This window comes from Numenius arquata, chromosome 19 (assembly GCF_964106895.1).
Source record: "Numenius arquata chromosome 19, bNumArq3.hap1.1, whole genome shotgun sequence".
Taxonomy (NCBI): domain Eukaryota; kingdom Metazoa; phylum Chordata; class Aves; order Charadriiformes; family Scolopacidae; genus Numenius; species Numenius arquata.
Genome location: NC_133594.1, coordinates 7,625,001 through 7,646,097, shown reverse-complemented (window position 1 = coordinate 7,646,097; position 21,097 = coordinate 7,625,001). Strand labels below are relative to the sequence as shown.

Genomic DNA, 21,097 nt, shown 5'->3' with positions numbered 1-21,097 from the left:
GCTGAGAAACCCTCTCCAGCTCTGAAATGACTCCTGGTCTTGCAGCACATTATGCTTAAAGGAAACCAGTTGTGATTTTTTTTCAGAGAGCGGGGGATGAATTTTATCAAAACAGGACTGCTGTGTATATAGGAGTATTTGATTTAGCGCTGCCAAATTACATATTTTATCACCTGTAAAATTGTACTTGTTACATAGTAGTTTTGGTCCTGCTTATGTGTACAACCTTTCAATGATTTGATCAAGGTCAAAATGCATCGTTGCAATATGTAAGAGTAACAACTATAACTTGGTTTCCCTGTATACGGAGGTAATACTTAAGTGCCTTAACTGAGGAGGATAGCAAAGCTTCATCATTCAGTGGTGTAGGATAAGTGTTTTGAAGATTAAAAGTGTTTGACAAATTCAAAATAATAAATAGCTAAACTTTCTTATCCTTCATGCACATGCTGTCTATAACTGAGAAATTTCAGGGGCGTGTTTTGTTGCTCAAATTTCAGTTTAATGAGTTTAGAAAGACAGTAAATGCTCGATTTTTAGACAAAGAGAAAACAGAATCACTGCAATCACTGGGATATCAGTTCCTGGGTGAGACTGTTTGAAGGGGAAATGCAGCCTGTGGCAGGAAAAGGCTGCCTGGAAATGTACAGTTATTGACAAGGTAGGAAGAAGAGTAAGTTGGATAAAGAAATCCCAGTGGATGGGATCCCCCTCTTGAGACACTGGAGATGTGGTTTGATTTCCTGCCACGGACTCCGTACCAGTGGATGTGGAATTGTGATGACAAGGCAAGTAGCCGCATGTCCGCTGAGTGTTTGCTCCTGACTTGTCATAAAGAGGAGGTAACGTGAATTAACCTAGATTGCGGTGAAGAAGGTAGTATAAGGTAATGCATTTATCGTAACCCTCCTTCGTTTCAATCTAAGCTACTTTGCATTTACTGCAAGGCAGGGATGCAAATCCTGACGGTTATGGTTACTGTGGCTCAGCTGGCACATGGTTAGCACGTTAAGCACAGTAAGTTGTGCATCTGAGTCCAAAATCTCTCCGTGCTTCAGCTCTCCATCTGTAAAATGGGGATAGTAGCACTGTTCTATCTTACAGAGATGTTGGGAGGACAAATGCATTGAAACCAGGAGGTGGCCTGTTACCACAGTAATGGGGACCATATGGACACCTTAATATAGAGATACACTTTGCGCTAGTCCCACATTACAGGTGCCTCCCCAACGCAGATGTCCAAAGGGCAGCCAGGCACTGTGACCACCTCCTGCCTCCGAGGGCATTGCTTTTTGTGACTCTTTTCTTTCATATCAGCAAAAATGTTTTGCAGAAAGGTGGTTCTGTTCTTTTCACTGCAAAATCTCTTTTTGTGCCCGCAAAATTTTGAAACCTGGCTCACAAAAGAGCAACACCAATAATGTTACCGTCCTTCCCTTGTCCCTTATGCCATGTTCTCCACCCATCTTTCCGCTCTAGTAAGCAATGGGACCTGCTGTTCCTTTTATTAATTTGCTCTATGTCATATGTATATTAATATATTCCATAAAATATTTTTGCCAGACAATATAAGCTGGCAGACAAGAAAATAAAGAAGGGCCGTGTATCTCAGAGGGTCTCATCCAGATTTATTTCTCTCTCCTTCACTGAAGTTCTTTGCGGCTTCCTGTGGGATGTGCCTTTTAAACAAGTTCATCTCTTCCAGGGAGAGAGGAAAGATCATTTGGAGATTGTTTGCTGTTTACTCAGTCACGCTAACTCATCTTGCCAGTTTTCTGGCGGCCCCAGCCAAGAGCTTTCGCCTCTGACAGCTTCTGTGCTCTCTCCTTCCTCCTCTGATTACGCAGCCCAATCTGTCACCCTGCCGACGGGGGTCTCTACCCTGCTGATGGCTTTCCACACTCGGCAGTAATGACTTTTGGCAGGCCGGGAAGGCGCGAGAGCTTCTTCCCCAGCTTGGAGAGCCGTTAGGCCCTCTCTGCCTGTTAGCTAAAGCACTTTGTGAGGTTCTTTGGTAAATAAATGAGTCATTTTAATCCAACTGACAGCCTGGCACCTGAGCAAGCTGCCTTCCATCTGTACTTCTAGGCCTCATGTAGGCAGCCAATTGTCAAGCTCAGGGCCTTCAAGACCTCACCATTGAGTGTCTTTCAAAAGCAACTTTAGCAATTTCCTTTGCCCTAATTAGATTGTGTGAGAGGGACTGAGCAAACCAAGGCCCTTGCAAAACTTTTGTGGCAGTGTTGGTTCTGACCTTCCGCAGCGATGTGCCTCGCTTTTGGTGTGGCCTTTCTGCCCCCAGTTCCCCTGCACCCACCCCTCTGTACCCCACCACCACGAGCACAGGCTGGTTATACGGAATGTTAGAAGCAGAAATTTCAGCATTTCTGGGGGTCCTCGGGTGGATTGTACCTTGATGCTGTGCAGTTCTGTGGCGTGCAGTTGGGATCAGGGCAGGAACATTGTTAAGGCTTCAGATTACTGTGTTTGCTTGGCATTTAGGGTTTTTAAAATCGCGCTGGTGTAGATTTTCTCCTTGCTCCTGTGAGATGGTCACTTAATTCTCCCTTCCATTGCAGGGAATCAGTGGTGACCTGCTGAGGTGTCATATTCTTGATTTCCTTGTTATTAAGGAGTGGTGGCATGAGGTCATGCATGGAAGGGGAATGCTATCTAGGGCAGTATGAAAGAAGGGAGGGTAGTGCATTGGAAATCTATTGAGCTTCTTGAAAGAGCACTGGCAGCAGATTAGTGCTGCTGCGTGTGGAATAAATGTAGTGCTAGTAAAAACGGGTAATTTTTGCTTGGGTTGTATTCCCTTTCCTGGTAAGGTGACCCACAGGTATTTGCTAAAGATCTGAGAAGCAAGAAGCTCATGGGCTCTGTCAGCAGAGGAATGCAAATCAACTCAAACTTTTTGACCTAGTTCTACGTTGCTGCTCTCTACGAGGGTCTTTGAGGAAAAGGAGCTAAGGGAGATGCAGGTGGATTGATATTGAGGAATCTTTGAGAGTTTGCAAAACACTCCAATTACCAGTAAATCCCAAGACACTTCTGAAAGAAAGCCAAGTTAAACCCTGGGAGAATAGCTGCTGATACATGTCAGTAACAGCTGAGTGGAGTTGGTGGCATCGTGAAAGCAATAGTGAATCCAAGGCTGATGATGGGAGAGCGCCTCCTCCTAAAACGTTGTCCCTGGCTATTTATTAGGCTTTCTGTTAACCTTTTCAATTTTCCCGCTTGCTTTGGCAAATGCACGAGAACAATACTGTCTGCAGCAGTAGTTTCCCAGCCAGAGGTGTTGAGAAAAGGTGTCTTAGAAGAGGAGGGGAAGAATCATGATGGATGAGAGGGATGGCTCCTGCCCCTGCTGTCTACTTCTCCCCATGTTGGAGGTGCCTGCTCCTGATCACAGGGACAGCTTGGCTGTCTCTTTATTTTGGGTAAACTGACCCTGACCCAAGGTCAGAGCCCTCTCATCAAACAGCCTTTCCTAGAATGCTGGGTTTGAGAAGGAGCACAGTGTAGGAAAAGACCAAAGACTTGTCGGCGTGGAAGTATATAACAGAGCCAGCCAGATCGGAATCAGACGTCAGCAGCCCTGTCTGATCGTGCTGTAGAGTTTATAATCTTGTTATCCTGGTAACTGCTGTACACGTTCCCCGACTTCTCTTGATTTATTTTCTCCAACTTCCTTTAAATGGCTTTTTGTACATCTGTTCATTCTGAGTCTGGGAACAGGTCGTTTCTTAATGAGCGTGTTGGAGCAAAAGTGTGTATTATTTCAGAGTGGGGCTGTGGAAAGTGTCTCCTCTTTTACTGCAGTTGGAGCCACAAAGCAACCTGGCTAGTGCTTATGGGAAGGCCTTTGCTGCCAAAACATCAGCTTCCTAGTCTTTTAACGTGTGTGGGAGTTGCATGAAAACACTTCAGTGGGTGGCTGACACATTTTTAGTACATTAAGCTCCTGCTTACGTTCTTAATATATTCTATTTTGCAACTAGCTAAAAGATACATGTGTTCCAAAACATTTCCTAACAGAGTTAAATCTGCACACCTGCTCTGTTATTGCACGTGGTGAATGTAAAATCCAAGGAGTATGTGAGGACATTGCTAATGAACAGAAAATCAAGAAGGGAGATTGAAACATGTTTGCGCTCGCTCTCTCCATTTTGAGCAGTATTTAAACTCTTTTCTCTTTGAAAGGGTATGTTTTTAAACTATACTGGCTGTGGGTAACTAAAGGGTCTCATTCAAGTCCTTCTCCAAGTTGATGGGTTTTCTCACCAGCTGGCACATCAAATAACACTCCTGACAGCAGCTTCAGACCCTTTTCTTCAGGGCTGAGTTTTATTTCTCCAAATCAAAGCCAGACGGGTGAAAATCTAAGGGACAGCTCTCCTATAGTCCCGTCTCCTCGAGCTGTACTCCAGCTTCCTGCAGATTCTGCTAAATTGTTTGTTGGCCTTTTATCATAGGGCCAGGTGACCTGCAAATCGTCTGCTCCCTAACTTCACACCATCACCTAGGAAACAACTAATTATTTGTAGGTAGAGATCAGTGCATCTTTGGACATTCTGCTCAAGGCCTAGGATCCTTGACCATTTAATTTACGACCGTTTACCTCTCCATCATTAGCAGCCTGGTTTTAGTTCTTAGCCTTGCTGTTGAGAAAGGTGTGCTCAGAAGTGGTGTTGCCTTCCAGAGATTTAATTCTGCCTCTCTCCCTGTTCGGGCAGTAGGTGCCTATGAGCAGATCTGTTTTCATCAATGAAACAAACAGAAGAACAAAGGTATCACTACCATTAGGACAGTTGATTCCCTCAGATATAATGTAAAGGAACTGCAGCAGACTGCTCTAATTCAACACCACTCTCCTGAAACAGATGTTTTTATGTCCTCCAGGCTTTGGGACATAGTAGTAGATCATTATTTTTTTTATTGTATTAAGTCTGTTAACAATATTCCTTATGTTTTAAGCCCTCAACATTATTTTTGACCTTCAGTCCATCTCTCCCCAAACTAGGCACAAAAAATTCCTACTTGCATAGCCAGTTGTTTCCTGGTATAATTGCCATCCCAGAAGAGGTCTTACTTTGCTGGTGTCTTCAAAGCATTTTTACTAAAGTAATTTCCTTATTAATGTTAAAGGATGTTGCAGCACGTGGACTAGACCTGCCTCAAGTTACATGGATCGTACAGGTAGGTTTGCTGTGTATGTGTGTGTGTATGTATTAAGTTCAGTCTTACTTAGCTCAAATCCCTTTCCAGTCCAGCCCCTCTTTCTTTGCAGTTTGCTTTGTGCTGATGCCTACAGATGTGGGAGACCCACGTGTTCCTGACTGCAGGACTGGGTCTCTGGGTTTTGCTAGGATACAGCGTTGCTGTCATATGTTTGGTTTTGACAGTCTGTTTTCCTCTTCAATAACTCCAGTGTTACCAGCTGTGTAATAATATTCCACTGGCTGGGAGGAAACACCCTCCGTTTCCCCCCACAGGAAGCCAAATCTTGTGAAGTACCGGCCATCTCTCTTGCAGTTCTGTGTTTCTAATTTTCTGAGCTTGCTGGGGAGGCCGTTCCATGACGAATTTAAGTGTGATCCTAATGTTAAACATCGAGTAGCCCAATAGTGTCTGTGCAATGACCTGGGTGTTTCAAGTGAGGCTTTGCTGGGCTGGCACCGGGTAGCTATAAGCATTCAGCTTTCAGTAGAACTGCATCGTTCAGATTTCCCCTGGAAAAATACCCAACACTGCTGCATTGCTGTTGACAGAAATACTCTCTTTGGGGAAAAAAAAAAAAAAAAAGGAAACTAAGGGAGATGGATTGAACATTAAAAATAGCAGCCTGTCATTTCAAAGAGGAAGCTGGGGCATGAGGCAGATTTCATTTCTATAAAAGATTTATAATTAAAAAAAGGTTAGTTGAATTGAGGAAAAACTGATCCAGAGATTCTCGTGTATGAGGTGACACCTGGGTAAAAAGAACAGGTCACAGAGCCTCAACAAAGCCTTTTAATTTCTACCTCATTGCTTCAGGTAACAAATTTGATTTTAATTTTGTGGTTTTTAAAAAAAGGTTGTGTAGCAGCTAGCTAGTTGGAGAAGGCTGGGGAAGTGAAGTCTTTAATTCCCAGATCTGTATATTAATATAATTTAACCAAAGATATAGTTGCCAGTGTTAGAACGCAGTGCAAATTACCTAAAGCCCTGGGAGACTTCTGTGTGTCCAGAAGGCGAAATCTCAGCTGTCCTGAGAGCTGTGTCCAAGAGCAAGGACCTGCAGGGAGCAATTAGATTGCTCACAGCATCTTACTCACACCTCTAGCCAGTAGAAACTTTGCCAGAGGGCACAGGTATAAACACTAGAGTGGGCTTTGGTTGTTGGGTTTTTTCCAGTTAAACTGCTGAGGGCTCATTTCTGAGCAGTATCTCTGTGCATGTTCATTTTTCCAGGAAAGGGAGGAGGGGGGGAGAAGAATAGGGGGAGGTTAAAGGGAGGGAAATATGTCACCCCTTATCAGATCTTGCAAATGGCTGGGCAGTTTTGATTCCCGGTGAAATAAATGAGAGGCACCGCTATATTAGGGGGGGCTTTAAGCAACATTTTCATAGTGCCTGATAGTTGTACGTGGGAAGACAATTGGTACCTCTATCATACGCTGCTGAAAGCACTTACTCCCTCATCCCTCTTGGATTTCTTCTAACCGGTAACCAACTATGATTTGCTTTAATCAAAACACAGCAATTTAGCCCAACTCCAAATTTGAATCTGTCGTCTTTTACTGTATGGCTTTTCTCCCAAATGCAGAGCAGGCAGCTTCCTGCTCCGGATGGGCAGTCCTGGGGGTTGTTTGATTTGAGGTCTTTGTGAGATGATATTTTTTTTTTTTTTTTTTTTTTTTTTAAGGGAAGCAAACAGGTTCCTGACGTGCCTCTATAGAAATAAAATGTAAAAGACAAAGAGAGACACTGAGATGGGGAAACTGTCCTATTATCTGAAAGTTGGCCAATGTGTCACATTCACATGTCAAAAAACCTGCGGTGGCTGAGGGGGCTGAGTGATGGGTACAGGGATGAGCCCGATGGGCTCTTTATAAACAGGCCAATTCCGAGGGAGGTACAGCATGTGGGTTTTGCTGAGATCCCTTTTGTTTCAGATGAGCAGGCTGAATGTCTCGTTTATAATTAACACGCTGTGTTCTGTTAATTCCTCCTTTCCCTTCTCGTGTTCCCTTTTTGAAGTATAATGCTCCAGCTTCACCTGCGGAATACATCCACCGGATCGGGAGGACGGCTCGCATTGGCTGTCACGGGAACAGCCTGCTTGTCCTGGCGCCTTCGGAGGCAGAATATGTCAGCTTGCTGGCTTCTCACAAGATTAAGTGAGTCAGAAACGCGAACAAAAGTTTCAGCTCATCCTTGCTAATTAACCTTCCATGGCACTTTCAGCGGGACTGTGTCTCGTGCAGGTTTTAATAAGAATTTATTAATTCTTGTGATCCAGGACCAGCCCCAGACTAGCAAAAGGAGAGAAGGAAAGTGTGTGAAAATCATCAGCCTGACAGATTATGCGTGAGTGAGTGTGTGTGGTGAGGGGCAGAGAGGAGACAATCGTCGGAGATCCTTTGCACTCCGTTGTTATCTCTCTGGCCCTGGGTTCAAGTTGTGGCTATGTGAGGATCACAAGTCAAATGAGCCTGTCAGATGCTAACTGGCCATCTGCCTGCAGAGCACCATATTGTCAGAGACCGTGCTTTCTCTTCAGGAGAGATCCGGCGGAGAAATAGCTGGGGAGCTGTGGGTCATATCTGGCAGGTAATTGGCCACGATGCATTGTGTAAGTGGCTTGTGACAGGAATAGTAGAGGCTTTTGCAAGTGGTGGGTGCCTAATATGGTCCTGGAAGGCAATAAGGGGGTGGACTGCACAGACCAAAAGCAGGGTGTGCTTCCAAGCTGGCTGAGAAAGCTGCTCTTACACCACCTCTAGCTCAGACTTTGGAGTAGACAGTAATGAGAGCGAGCCAGGCTGGTAAGGACTGGTCCACTGTGCAGTCAGGTTCCTGATGGACCACACATTATGAGATTTTACTCCTGTTCTGCTTGTGCAATGGTCCTTTTGTGGATAAACCCACAACTTGCCGCTCAGCATTGCGAGGCAGGTGCATTCTCGGGTCTCCAGCCTCAGCAGTCGGCTGGATCTATGTGACTCCCCCTGCTCCCTGCGCTGCTGCCTCCTGGTGCTTCAGAACAGCCGCCAAGCAGAGCTCCGTTAGTGTTGTTCGAGTGTTGATGGAGCCCTGTAAACTCATGCACAAATTAGTTCTCTTTTATTTCTTGTGTTTATGTCGGGTGGAGCTACTTGGAGTCGAATTTGGTTTTGCATCCTTGAAACAAACAAATGTTGGCAGTAAATACAGGCTTATTCTAGGCTGTGAGCCATTTAGTGGTCTAACAAAGAGCCATCCATCATCCCAGGTAACTATCTATTAAGCAGACACCAGCAAGACATGGAGGGCTAAGCTGACAGGGTTTTTTTTTCATGTAACAAACAGCACTGACATTTAAAGGTGAAATCCCACATAATTGTGAATTTTTAACTCCAAGTCGAAAGTTCTGTTTTTCTATTTTATAATATTTTGGAAGTGTTGGAGGAAAGAGAGGAAAATTTCCCTCTTTTTAAAATCTTAAATTTTAGTGCTTTTATCGAATTTTGTTGTTTTTTAACAAGTTTAAGGAGCGGTTTCCCTCACGCTGGTAATTATATCTGCTAAGGAGACCTGTTGTTCAGCTAGCCACGGTTCTTCAGGAATCTGGAGAAGACTGTGCTGAATGAGCAGAGGGAGGTTTATGTGAATTTTTTTTCTCCACTTCTCAAATCAGTAGAGCCAAACAACTCTGGGGATTGTCTTTCCTTGTTTGTTTGTTTGATGTTCTTCATAAAACGTGCTGCCCTGCAGATAAGGGATTTGCCAAAAAAGGAGTGTAATTTGCCTTCCTTGACCCCTGTCTTCAGATGGAAGAAAATGAGTGTCTAATTGGCATGGGTGGGCGATTCGGCCTGTTTGCAGTCATGTGTCCTCCGCTCTTCCCACATAGGAGCGCACGGTGTGAGAAGGGGCAACGGGATAGAAAAGAGCTGATGAATTACAGAGAAGATGCAGGAAGGCAGCTCGGAGCTAAAGGCAGCAAGTGCCATCAGCACAAATTGCCGTTACCCTTCATAAGCAGAGCATTATGGTGATAATCCTGACAATTTAATTCAGTGCAAGGGCGAAAGACAGCATGTGTTGGACTGTCACCGATCCTCTTAAGCATTGATAATTTTTGTTTCTTTATCCAAAGTCTTTGTAGCTTTTGACTTGGACCGCACAAGTTACTGGAGTTTGCATTTTTTTTAGTCTTTGCTTAATTTTTAAATCTCTTGGGTTTTGTTGGAGATGAGTGTGTGTTGTGAATTTTTTTTTTAATTTGTTTTTTCTTTTTTAAATGAAATTCCCGCTGGGTTTATTGAAATGTAAATACTTCATAAAATATGTATTTCTAAGAAGACAAAGCATGAGACGGGTCCCCGCAGTCTTCAGCTGGTGTAAATGAGCAGTGCTGGGCTGATTTACACTAGATGAGGATCTGACCCAGAGTTTTTCTTAAGCCCCTCCACCCACCCCAGCATGCATGGGAGTAAGTCCAGAAATGTTGAGAGTCGGAAGTAATGAGAGCAGACGTGGCTTTGTTCCTGGATGAAAATTCACTTCGGAATTAGGGATGACTGCCTTTGAAATTGGAAATCGCTCGCAATTAATTTTCACCGGTACCTGAAGCCTCTCCTTGGCTTCCACTGTGGAAAGGCAGTGTTAGCCTTTGCCAAAACGATCTCACTTTGGCTCTGCTGAGATCAGTAATTCCCATCGGGGCTCAAGGAAGCTGCGCATCTCTCTGCAACTTTCTTTTCAGTCTTTGTGTGGCTTGAAGTTGTGGTTGCTCTACCTAACTGTAAATGCGTGTGTGCATGCACGTGCACCCTCATGTTTTCTGTACATTTCCTCTTTCTTTTTTTCTTTTTTATTTTTTTTTTTTTTAATGTTAAATTCCAAAATGTTCTGTCTTGGCTCTAAGCAGAACTAACAGATTTTCCTTCAAAGGGAGGAGGCAAGAAGCAGAAGAAAGTCAGTGAGGTTCACTTTTTCTTTTTTTCTTTTTTTTTTTTTTTTTTCCTCCTTATGTCTCTTTTAGTTCCTTCAACTGCAATCTAGCAGCGCCTGCCTCGACAGCTATCAGATAATTTCTTTATCTCCTAACGGCGGCCTAACTAATTTATAAAGGAAAACGCATCACCGTGAAGGCACGAGTCATTTCTCTCCCTTCTCCCCGGCTGTGCTGGCCCCCCCTCCCCTGCTCCCCTCACACGATGCTCCCCGCTGGGAACCCGGTGCACGTCGCTGTTAGGCTGCGGGCTGGCAGCGCGCCAGGCGGGAGGGGGGATCGGAGAGGGGGTGACATCTCAGACAAATCAATGTCAAAGGTTTGACATTTTCATTCATAGCAGCGTCAAAGCAACCTTTACCGGGGGGGGGGGGGGGGGATTGGTGGATGGGGAGGTATACTTTTCTCTCGCTTAAGTGGTTGCCGTTTATGTTTTAATTTACTGTTATACTTTTCAAAAACAAACGGAGAAACCCTCAGTTGTCTTTTTATGCTCCATTTCCCTTTCTCCCCCATCGCTCCCCCGCCTTTCTCTCTCTCTCTGCATCCTCTGCGGAGGAATCTGCTGCCTCAGGAGTCCCAGCTGCACAGCGATGGGGCCTGTCTCCCATACAGGATATCGTATGGCCACACTGGCCTGTACTTCCAGGCTGGATGGCTATTTCTCTGGACCGTCTCTTTTCCTTTCCATCTGTTGTGGTGGTGAGCTGGCTGAGGTTGAAAACACAGATTGCAAAAGTGAAAGTATTTGTCACTTTAACTGGGACGGACTGGGGAACAGGTGAGGATCACAGTATCCTGTTACACACTATGGCAAAGATTCATCCCTTCCTCCCAGCCAGGCGTTTAGAGATCTTTGAGTGAAGAGAAAAGGGGGATCCTTGTTATAATTTCTTCCTGTACTTTATAAATTGAAGAATATCAGCAATGCTTCCTTTAGAAAGCGCATACATCGTTCTGACCGTCTGAGATTCAGGAGTCTGAGAACTGTTGGACTTCCCAAGATTTCTCTATTCCTTAAACTGATATAACCCCAAATGAACTTCTTGGCTTCCATGCAGTATTTATGATTTATTCTGGTATAAAAAGAAAAATAATCTCTTTTCTAGAGATGACCTTTGCCCATTGCTGAAAATTTGGGCCCACAAACTTCAGCTTTTATCATTTGAGTAATTCCCTTGGAAATGGGCCCCGGTTTGGATGCAGCAGTAATATTAATGGCCTGGAGCTGCACAGCTGTTCCCGTATTGTGTCACCTGGTGTGCATGTGCCCTGCAAGACAGTGGTAAAGAGGAGGAAGAATTTCTAGTCTCCTGTAAATGCACCTCTAAGTAGGACCACTCACTTTAAAATGAAGCAGGTTCGTAAGCATTTCCAGGATCTGGGCCATAACAGCACCCAGCAGTGTCTCACAAGCAGGACAGGAGAATAAATCATCTGGTTGAATCTACAGGAGGAATGTGAGTCGACAGAATGAAAATAAATGCCCAGTGTGAAGCCTGACTAGGACAGCTGACTGAGTCTCCTGCATTCAAAAAGAATGCTATAGGGTCCCTAATGGGCTGGGCTTCGGCTTTACACTTCAAATGCGAGGGAAGGTGAGTTCTCAGAATGGGGGAGGAAATCAAGCCATGTATTTGGTGCCAGAGGTGGCTTCTGAAGCTCTAATTGAATAGGAGGGTGAGTGTGTCCGTCAGGAAGTGTGTCTCTGAGCTTTGAGCCAAGAAACGTAGCAAGAAGCTGGAATGATGTAAGATCTTGTGGGAAAGAGCAATGATGTGACCAGAGGGAAGGAAGCTTGCAGGAGAGTTGGCTTGATAGGAAAAGTTCCTTGGGTTCCTGTTGTTGCCCTCTGAGCTTGAGTCACTGTGGGAGGAAGGAGCTGCATCTTTACACAGCTTTAGTTTTAGTTTTGGGAGCATGATTGGGTGGAAAAAAATAGTGTGTGAACATGAACATAAAAGCAATTTGATCCTTTAAATGAGGGCTGAACTGAGGCTCTGATCCCAGAGAATCTGAAAGTTAAATTGGGTAGGGCGGGGGGACAAGGTGTAGGAGAAGTGGCAAAGTGGAGCACGTCTTTCCAGCCTGGGTGTGTGTATGTCTCAGTCTCTTTCTCGCACAAGCAACCGAAGGCAGGCACCTTCTGCTCCCCCCTATGGCATCTACTGTGCAGTAAAACGTTTGACACCCTGTGGGTTCAAAGTGGAGAGAACAGATCCTATTGTTTATAGTTATAAAGCAGATCTACAAGAAGCATGAATGTTATGAGCTGCTTCAACTCTGTTTTGAGTTTCTGTTAGTGGAAAATGGAACCAAATGGTTCCCAATTGTCTTGGTGCTTCTTAATGCAAAGAAAGAAAAAATTATGAAAAAAACAGGAATATAATTAAAAGCCTGACATTTTTCTTTAATCAGCTACTCGGGTTGAGAACCAGGGAGACTTCTTCAGTGAAATGAAAGTCCACCCTCGGTTACTTTGATGCTCTGATAGAGTTGGAGTGTGTGATGGTGACTTGTAACAACAACAAGATTGTGGGTAGAGCTGTGTCTCTGCCCCAGTGAAAGCACCGATTCAGCCGGGGTCAAGATTTTACACTAGTTTCACTTTTAGGGTTGCTGAGTGAGTGTCTGGGGTGAGGCCTCATGTATTTCAGGGATAAACTCTTAAGTTGAATGTGTAAATCTCAATCTTTTTGCTATCCATTAGGGGATACACTCTCTATTTGAAAAGTAGGAGAAATGGTAATTTTTTGTCTTTGTTGCTTCAGTGTTTCAGAGATAAAGATGGAGAAGGTGTTATCCAGCTTGATGAAAGATGATCGCTTCAAATTGCACAGACCAAGAAGCAAGGTGAGTTACTCTGCTGATTTGGAATTGCTCCGATTTCGATTTACCAGCTAAACATCATAAGTATTCCTCACCCTAGCTTCCATCTTTACAATATGAGAGTTGGTATATCCATGACGTCAGGCAGTGCAAGTAATTATAGAACTGCCTTATATCACAATTGTCCAATCTTTAAACTGTTGCCCCCAAAAAGCACTCACTTCCAACTCTTCAGCAGATATTTTTTTAACAGACAGTAAAGGTTTCTGGCTTCAAAAACTTTTTATTATCTGTATTTACTTGGGGCCTAAACCAAAGCTCACTGGGTTTACAGGCATCTTTTCATTGACTTTGGGAAGCTTTGGATCTGCCTTCAAGTTGCTAATTCACAGAATTCAGTCATTTACAATGGGTGTCTCGGGTGTTTCTGTATCCTGGCAAATTAAATCCTCCAAGAACGCTTGTTTTGAATGGAAGTCAAGAACGCGTCAAGTATGATGCAGCATGCTTTTTTTTCTTTCTCTTGTTGCTGTTTTGCCTACTCATTTTTTCTGTTATACCACGTATGAGCCTTCTCACTTCCTGTGAATGACTGCTACGAGCTGTGGTGTTCTTGGTAAACATGCTTTTGAAAGATGTTCAGTTTTCCTACATGCCCTATATTTCACAGAAAGCCAAATCTGTGGCTCATCTGAGATTCGGCTCTATTTTAAAGCTCTTTCGCACCGCTGCACAGTTTTTTCACTGAAATCAGCCTGTAGTACCTATATTTTAAATGTCTGGAACATGCCTAGGATATGACCTCTTAACTCACTCAGCAAATATGTTAGTGTAAACAAACTTTAGGTGTGCTTTTTTTTAATGCAGAAATTATTTTAAATAGTTTTTCTGCGTATAAATGCTTTATTTTTTTCCCAAATGTGCTTATAGGTGGGTAACTTTGGCTTTCCTTTGGAGAGTTTTTCAACGATTACATTTATGCAGGAGTTGCACTTCATATTTGTTGCTGATGTGGGACAGAATATTATCTGTTCTGGGCTTCAGGACAAATGTTATTTCATGGAAAGTGGGCAAAAAAGAGAACGTGTTTTTTCTAGGAAATTGTTATTTGACTTCTGAAAAGTGAGAGGAGAAAATACCTGCTGAATGTTGTTGAATGTCAGAGCCCGGTACTTGCAGAGGTTCAAAATCATTGATACGTTTTGAAAATTCTCACGTAAACATCTCAGTGCCTTTGTACCCTTGCTTTTTGACCAGCAAGAAAAAGCAAACAAGCCTGTTTGCTGCCAGGACTGATCAAATTGGTATTTCTACCATGCTTTCAAATTGTAAAATCCTCTACACGTTTAAGCACAGAATATTCTAAATATTCCTCTTTTGTCTTTGTCCCTTTCCTTCAAAAAAAATAAAACCCCAAAGCCTATTTGAAAGTAGCTGTTTCTCTGGTTTCCGCTCAGCGGCGCTGCCTGGGCATGCCCTGCCCTGCCCGGTGCCGTACGGCAGTACCTGTACAGAAGGAGCTGGTTCCTTTCGCTTGCAGTCAAAGGTGGGATTGAATTCCTCTCTTCCCTCTGCCATCAAAGTGAATGGGATTCTGCTATTGACTTCACTGAGATAGATCTGCTCTGGCTGTAGGATGGTCTGAATCCGCTCGCTGCAGGGACTTATAAATACAGAATAACCTATTTTTGTGTGACTCAGAATCTGAAAGGACTGGGACTGAGAAATGGAGTTTCTCTTTATGGAAAAAATTCTATGTCATTTAATGAGGATGAAATTAAAGTAGTTCTGTCAGTATCAAATAGGCTTCTTCAGGAATTACTTGAAAAATGCTTTAAATGCAGTCAAGGATTCATTCTGTTTGTTAGCTTTGTATTTTATTGCCATCAGAGGCTCTATGAGGGGTCTGCACTGTGTTCAGGGGCATGTTTCCAAGTTTTCAGGAGGGTTAATCTCTATTAAATTCTCTAAGTTTGCCATAAAGATGGTGCAATAAGCCGGGAATGCAGTGGGACATTGCATGGGACAGAGAGTGATTGAGGACTTCTTGTGAGGAGCTGAACCTGCCCCGTTTGTGATGTTGCCGTTCAGGAGACTGTGGGCTTTGCTTATCAGCTCTCCATGCATTGAGTCACGTATATATTATAGTCGTGCACATGGGAACCTCATTATAAAACTCTTCGGTTCTCATTGCACCAACTGAAGTCCATTATAAGTACCACGTTGGAACATGTATTTTTTGGGCTTCTGTGTGCAGCCAGGGAGCAAGCTGAAGTGCCTGTAAAATGTATATTTTATATTTAGGTGTATAAAATATATATGTGGCTATGTCTGGGTGTGTGAATGTTCACCTGCCTACAAAGAGAATAAATTTGATCTTTCAACTTTTATGGAGGGGGGCAGGGGGACTTGGTGAGTTCTAGAGAAGGTGTGTGGAGGTTAGTAAAAAGTTGTTATTAAAACAAAATCCTTCATTTTGTTTTGAAGTATAATGGAAGCAGGAGATGTTACAGCCTGCGGTTTTGGCTTTTTTTTTTTCTTCCCTTTTTTTTGGGGGGGTGGGGGAGGGTACTGTTTTAAGAAAGAACTTTACTACCTCAGTCTAGTTTTATTGTATTTCAATCCCTTCTGCCATTAACATATTCTCTTAATGAAATCAGAGGCTTTCAGGGCTTACCCCATCCTCTCAAACCTAAAAGCTGCAGTCTTTATAATCAAAAAGTTTCTTTCTTCTGAATGCCTTTTCCTGGTGTAGTTGACAGTTGGAGGAGTCCCCCGATGTCTTGAACCAGTTCAATAACATTGTAACTAGGGCCATTTTTTTTTTTAAGCTTATAGATAGTTATTGATCACAGTCATTATGCTGGTGGTCAGGGATCACCCAGAACAGGCTCTTACTCTAAGCAAACACAACGTAAAAAAAGTTCTCCCATCCCACTATTTCTCCATAATGGCAATAATGCTTCTTACTTAACAGATGTAACAAATTCATCTAGATGGAGAGTAGATCAAGCAAACCTCTGGGAAAGGCTTTTATCTTTTGGGTCTCGGAAAAATGTGTAAGGTCTCAAATTAATTGTCCTGTTCATCTGAACGGGGATAGGAAGAAGATTAAAGCTTGCTTGTGTGAGCAGAGCGTATGGGGTGGCTTCCAATGTGCTTCCAGTAGCACTGTTCTATTTGATCTGTCCAGACACTCACATGATGTGCAGGTTTTATTTTCACAGTTTGGCTCTGAGTCAGTTTTAAATTTAGATTATTTTATTTTATTTTTTTCAAGATGAACCTCTCTGGAAGGCAGGAATCAAACACAGATTTTTTTTTTTTTTTCATGCCCATTAGGGGGCAATTTTAAAATGAGAACTGTCTCAAGGGGCTGAAGGGGATAAAAGACAAGGTGGAGATGGGAGGAGGGGAGAAGCTGTTTTCTGAGTACATTATGTTTCCTGCCATTTGCTTTTTTTCATTTATTTCTCTTGGACTGACCTCACACTTTGGAAATTATGCACCTAGTTTTTTTATCCCTCATTTTTGTCTTACTTTTTTTTTTTTTCCCCCAGCACCAGGAAGAAGAGATGCCTCATTTTGAAACCTAAAGGGGGGAATAAGAAAAGTCCTTTGTAATATATTGCCATATTATCACTAAATCCCCTGACAGTTGTGACACAGAAGCAAGTCACCTGTCACTTAAGCTTGAGGTCTCTTTAATTTTCTCCTGGAATTCGCACCAGGCTGTCTTTAATTTGAGGCCTTTATTGGAATTCTGAAACCTTTCTGCCTCCCCGGTGCTCAGATCTATTCTGAGTGCTGTTACAGAATGTATACAATAACCAACAGAGGGATTCAGAGGGGGCTGAAGCACTGTTTATTTAACACTCTGGAGGGATTTTCGTGCTTATTCGGTCCTGGCTACCCGGCTTTCAATATCGCTTTGACAACCGTTATGCCCTTCTCATTAATTTTAAACAGTTAAAACACAGGAAAAAGAGAAAAAGTTTTCATTATTAAAGTGCTTTACTTTTTAATAACAGAGGATTCTGTCCGCCAGGGGAAAGGGCAAACCTCACTAATTTCACATTCATATTAAAAAACGCTGGGAAGGTGACACTTTGTGCTGCCAGGAGGCTTAACAAAAGAAAAGTGATGGGGGCGAGGAGGAGCAGGCGGGGGGGAGAAAGTTTTATGTTTCACGTCAATGGAAACTTGTTAGTCACAGCGACGAGTGTCCACTTCGGGGAGGCAGCTCCACTTGTAGTTTATTAAACCTTTACAGAGGCCCCTCGACTGGAGACTCTCTCAGCTGATTAATAGGTGCACGTTAAGTCAAACTAAAAGGTGGCTGTGAAACAGGTTGTGCGGTGAGTCTTTCTTGAGTGGATTGGGAGACAGCAGAGACCAGAAATCTGGGAGACTTCGTGTGGCCTTAAAATACCCCCCGTTGCCTTTGCTGGAGACGCAGATGAACAGTGAGTCCAGGTGGCGAGCAAGCAGGAGCTCTAGTCCCCGTATGCGCTTCGTTGAAGAAGAACCCAGTGGCTGGAAGCTGTGGGATCCCGAGTTCAAGAGAGGGCACTGCAGGGAATTTAGGCTGCGTTCGGGGTCTGTCTCTGAGCACATTTGCTGTTGGGCTGTAGACTGGCAGATCTGGGTCAGCAAAACATTTTGTGTCGGGTGCCAGCAGCACTGCTGGGCTTCCACGATGGCCAGGGCTCGCGGTGTCAGGGTAATATGGGTCCCCTGGACTGGCAGCAGTGGAGAGGTGATGCTCACAGCTGTGACAGAAAGGGGGTCCTGCAGCATTGGTATGCGGATCTACCAGGGAGGAACAACAGCATTGTCACCTTGGCACAGGCCTAGTACAGAGTGGTGGGAGCTGGATGTTTGTTTTCAGTCAGGCCTGGTCAGATGAGGGGGTTGATCACTTCCAAGTTACTGCTTTGAATCTGGCACTCTTGGATGCTGGTTCCTGGCTGAGCAGCTTTCGAGAGCTGTGATCCTTTTTTGGGAGAGGTTCACATCCACGGATGCTTGGCTTTGCGCTTCGCTGTCAACTTTCCATCAAAAATTCTCCTGTGGTCCACGTTTCCTTTTTCTGCCTGGGTACTTTAGAGAGAGAGAGAGAGACTCTCTGTCTTTTGCTCCCAGGAATGTTTGCTTTCCATTTCCTGAACTGCATCCTGTAGTCTGATCCTGGGAAAGCTTGAGCATGTGCAAAATTGCCCGTTTGAGCATGTGCAAAATTGCCCATTTGGTCTAAGGAAGTTTCTTCTGCCATGTCTTTGATGGAAGGGACTTGTCTTATTCTGGAGGAATAGCATGATGGCAGTTACAGTTAAGCATGACTTGTTGACAGTGAGAAAACTTCATGTAGGCATCAATAGTGAGAAGTTAATTTAGTTGGCTTTGTTCACAGGTACTGAGTTTGGTCCGTTCTCTGGAGCTTGGGGCTGAATGTGGATCTCCTGCCCCACAAGTGCCTAGAACAGACCAGGTGTTTTGGTGAACCGCACACAGTCTAAAACCATTAGTGTAGAGTCTGCGCGGAGTTATTCCAAATAAGTGCAGTAGAAATAAGCAGTGGTGTCTGGCCTGTTGAATCTGAAAAAAAAAAAAGGGAAAAAGATACGATAGATGTTAGAAAACACAAAATTAAAACTGATTTGCTCTCCTCACCACACAGCGCTCACTGGCTGCTTTGACTTTAACATCTTTATCTATATTTTTTTTTTCCTCTAGTAATATTGAGAGGATTACCTTTGTTGGCCCCTGGGTGGTTACTGTGTGATTTTACTGTTATTAAATCTATTGTAAACTGCTTCATTATTCCTGACTCAAATTCTCTCTTTCCTCTAATCCTCCCACCGCCCTTGTAGAAATCCTGTGGCACAGACCCTCAGGAAGTCCGGGAGCGGGCCACGGTCTTGCAGACAAAATTTGAAAATTACGTTCACTCCAACGAGGGGACTGTCCGGTGGGCAAAGAAAGGTCAGTGTGTTTCTTTTCAATTTATTCCAGAAGGACTCGTAGAAGCTGCCATGGTTTTCTTCTGGGGGAGAGCTTCAGGGAAAAGGCCTGGAAGAAACATTTTGGGGCTGCTGGGCTCTGCAGGGGGTTGAGATGGGCCCAGAAGGCTTTGTGATGATATTAAATGTTAATTTCTTGCATTCCCATATTACGTGCAAATGAGGTTTAATCTTGGCTTTCAATAGGATTCACATCCGAGGGCTCTGACCCAATCGCATGAGCGAATAGATTATGTGTGTTGTGCTGGGAATGTCATGGGTGACCTGCTTAACCACATCCTGGTGCAATACCCATTAGATGCTCTCACTTTACACCAGGGATGAATTTGAAGCCTGTAAGAGAGGATGCCTTGGGAGCAACTCTTAACAGGCAAGGATCTTGGACTGGAGGTTGTTGTGTGGGGTGGGAGAAAAATGAGAGAGGGGGCAACTACTGAAAAAGGCAGGAGGGAGAAAAACTGGGATGGATTTAATAATAAGTGTAGCCAGGTGCAAATCTGGGATTTGATCTCCCATCTTTTCCAAGCAGGATGCACATTCTTGTCCCTAAGCGGTACAAGAAACTTTCCTTCTGCTTCTCAGCTTGGAAAATCCAAAGGAAGGTGGATTTGGGGGAAAGATGAAGAACTTGCCAGGGATGTGGTAGGAAGATAAACACTAAGCAGTTTCCTGAAAGGTGGTGCAACATAGGCACCCCTCTTCTTCTGCAGGAAGTCAGGCCTCAAAGGTCCTTGACAATTACTTGGGATTTGGTTATTAAATGTTGCACAAAATGCAAGTCCACAAAATGCAAGTTCTCTGTGCAAGAGACTAAATCACTCTTGCTCATAATATACAGGACTAGAGACTTTCCCCTTTTTTTGAGTCTCCTCTTCCCACATATCTTCCTTCCTGATAATTTTCTTTTTCACCTCGTTTGTGGCTTTGATTTGAGTCAAATCCTGCTGTCTAAGCTCGCATAGATGTCCTGTTGATTTCAGTCCTGCAATGTTTCCAGTTAGGTTTGGATGAGAGGGGTCTTGAGATGAATTTTACTGTCTACATCATTTCTGTTTACCTTTATATATACCTGCTGTACTAAACTACATAAATCACATACTAAGGGCTCCAAAACCAAATGGGGAAATTGGCCATTGAGCTGTACGATGTCATCATAAAAACTGGGTAATGGAAAACTGTTCTCAAGATAGAAGTTAAGTTCAGCATTAAAATTGTTTGGAATCATGAGAGGTGATTGTCAAAGAGGTCAAAGGTGCTGTTTTATTCTGAATGTTGAACTAACTTGTTAGCTGACGACATAGCAGAACGATTAGAGCTCGTACTACAACTACCTGCTCACCCCAAATTACTCTGTGTGATTTTAATGATGCGTGGCCATATTGATGGGGGAGGTATTTGAAATCCTACCGTTTCACTCTTTGCTCCCCGCCACTGCATGTCACTGTACTGATTCTCACACCCACACACACCCCCGACAGTTGCAGTGATGATTTTTTTCCTCAGGGTTTTGAAATACTTTTCTCTTATAGTGAAAGTGTTAGAGGTTTGCTACCCAAGCGGTTGCTTGCACCCATTTTCAGGTGTGTTGTGCTAATTGACTGGTGTAATTACTTTGATAGCTGCACTGTTAAGTCCGTAATCTCAAAGTATATGACTAATATGATCAAATCCTTGATTCTGCATGGATGAGCTTCGTGTTGCTCCCCTGGGATTCCTTATACCCCATGCAAACTTCTACCCTGAAATGACTGTGACAGGGAGAACAACTGAACGGCTCTGGTCACACCCGGAAAACCTCTGCGGTCTCTCTATACAGCGTATGTCACTGCACACACACACACCACACACACTTGTTGCTGACCTCAGCATTAATAACTTTTTTAGCCACAGACAAGAAGTACAGAAAATAGATCAGGAAATGCTGAAATGTTGTGCATCCCATTTATCTTGTAGAGGAGCACTCCGCCTCTTTTTCCTACTCCACGATCTACATATGCAAATGTTCCACTGCTGAGTGGCTTCCATAAGCCCCCTCTTCCTC

The 21,097-nt window shown here is 43.7% G+C and overlaps 1 protein-coding gene across 2 annotated transcripts in view; it reads left to right on the top strand.

The window, feature by feature from the left end:
• The window catches only part of DDX31 (DEAD-box helicase 31), a 48,550-nt gene that overhangs the window by 13,121 nt on the left and 14,332 nt on the right, over positions 1–21,097 (top strand). For both annotated transcript variants that reach the window (XM_074161045.1, XM_074161044.1), the window contains exons 15-18: positions 5,152–5,202; positions 7,246–7,385; positions 12,976–13,057; positions 18,907–19,018. In XM_074161045.1, coding sequence (XP_074017146.1) covers positions 5,152–5,202; positions 7,246–7,385; positions 12,976–13,057; positions 18,907–19,018 — 385 coding nt within the window. The remainder of the gene's footprint in view (positions 1–5,151; positions 5,203–7,245; positions 7,386–12,975; positions 13,058–18,906; positions 19,019–21,097) is intronic.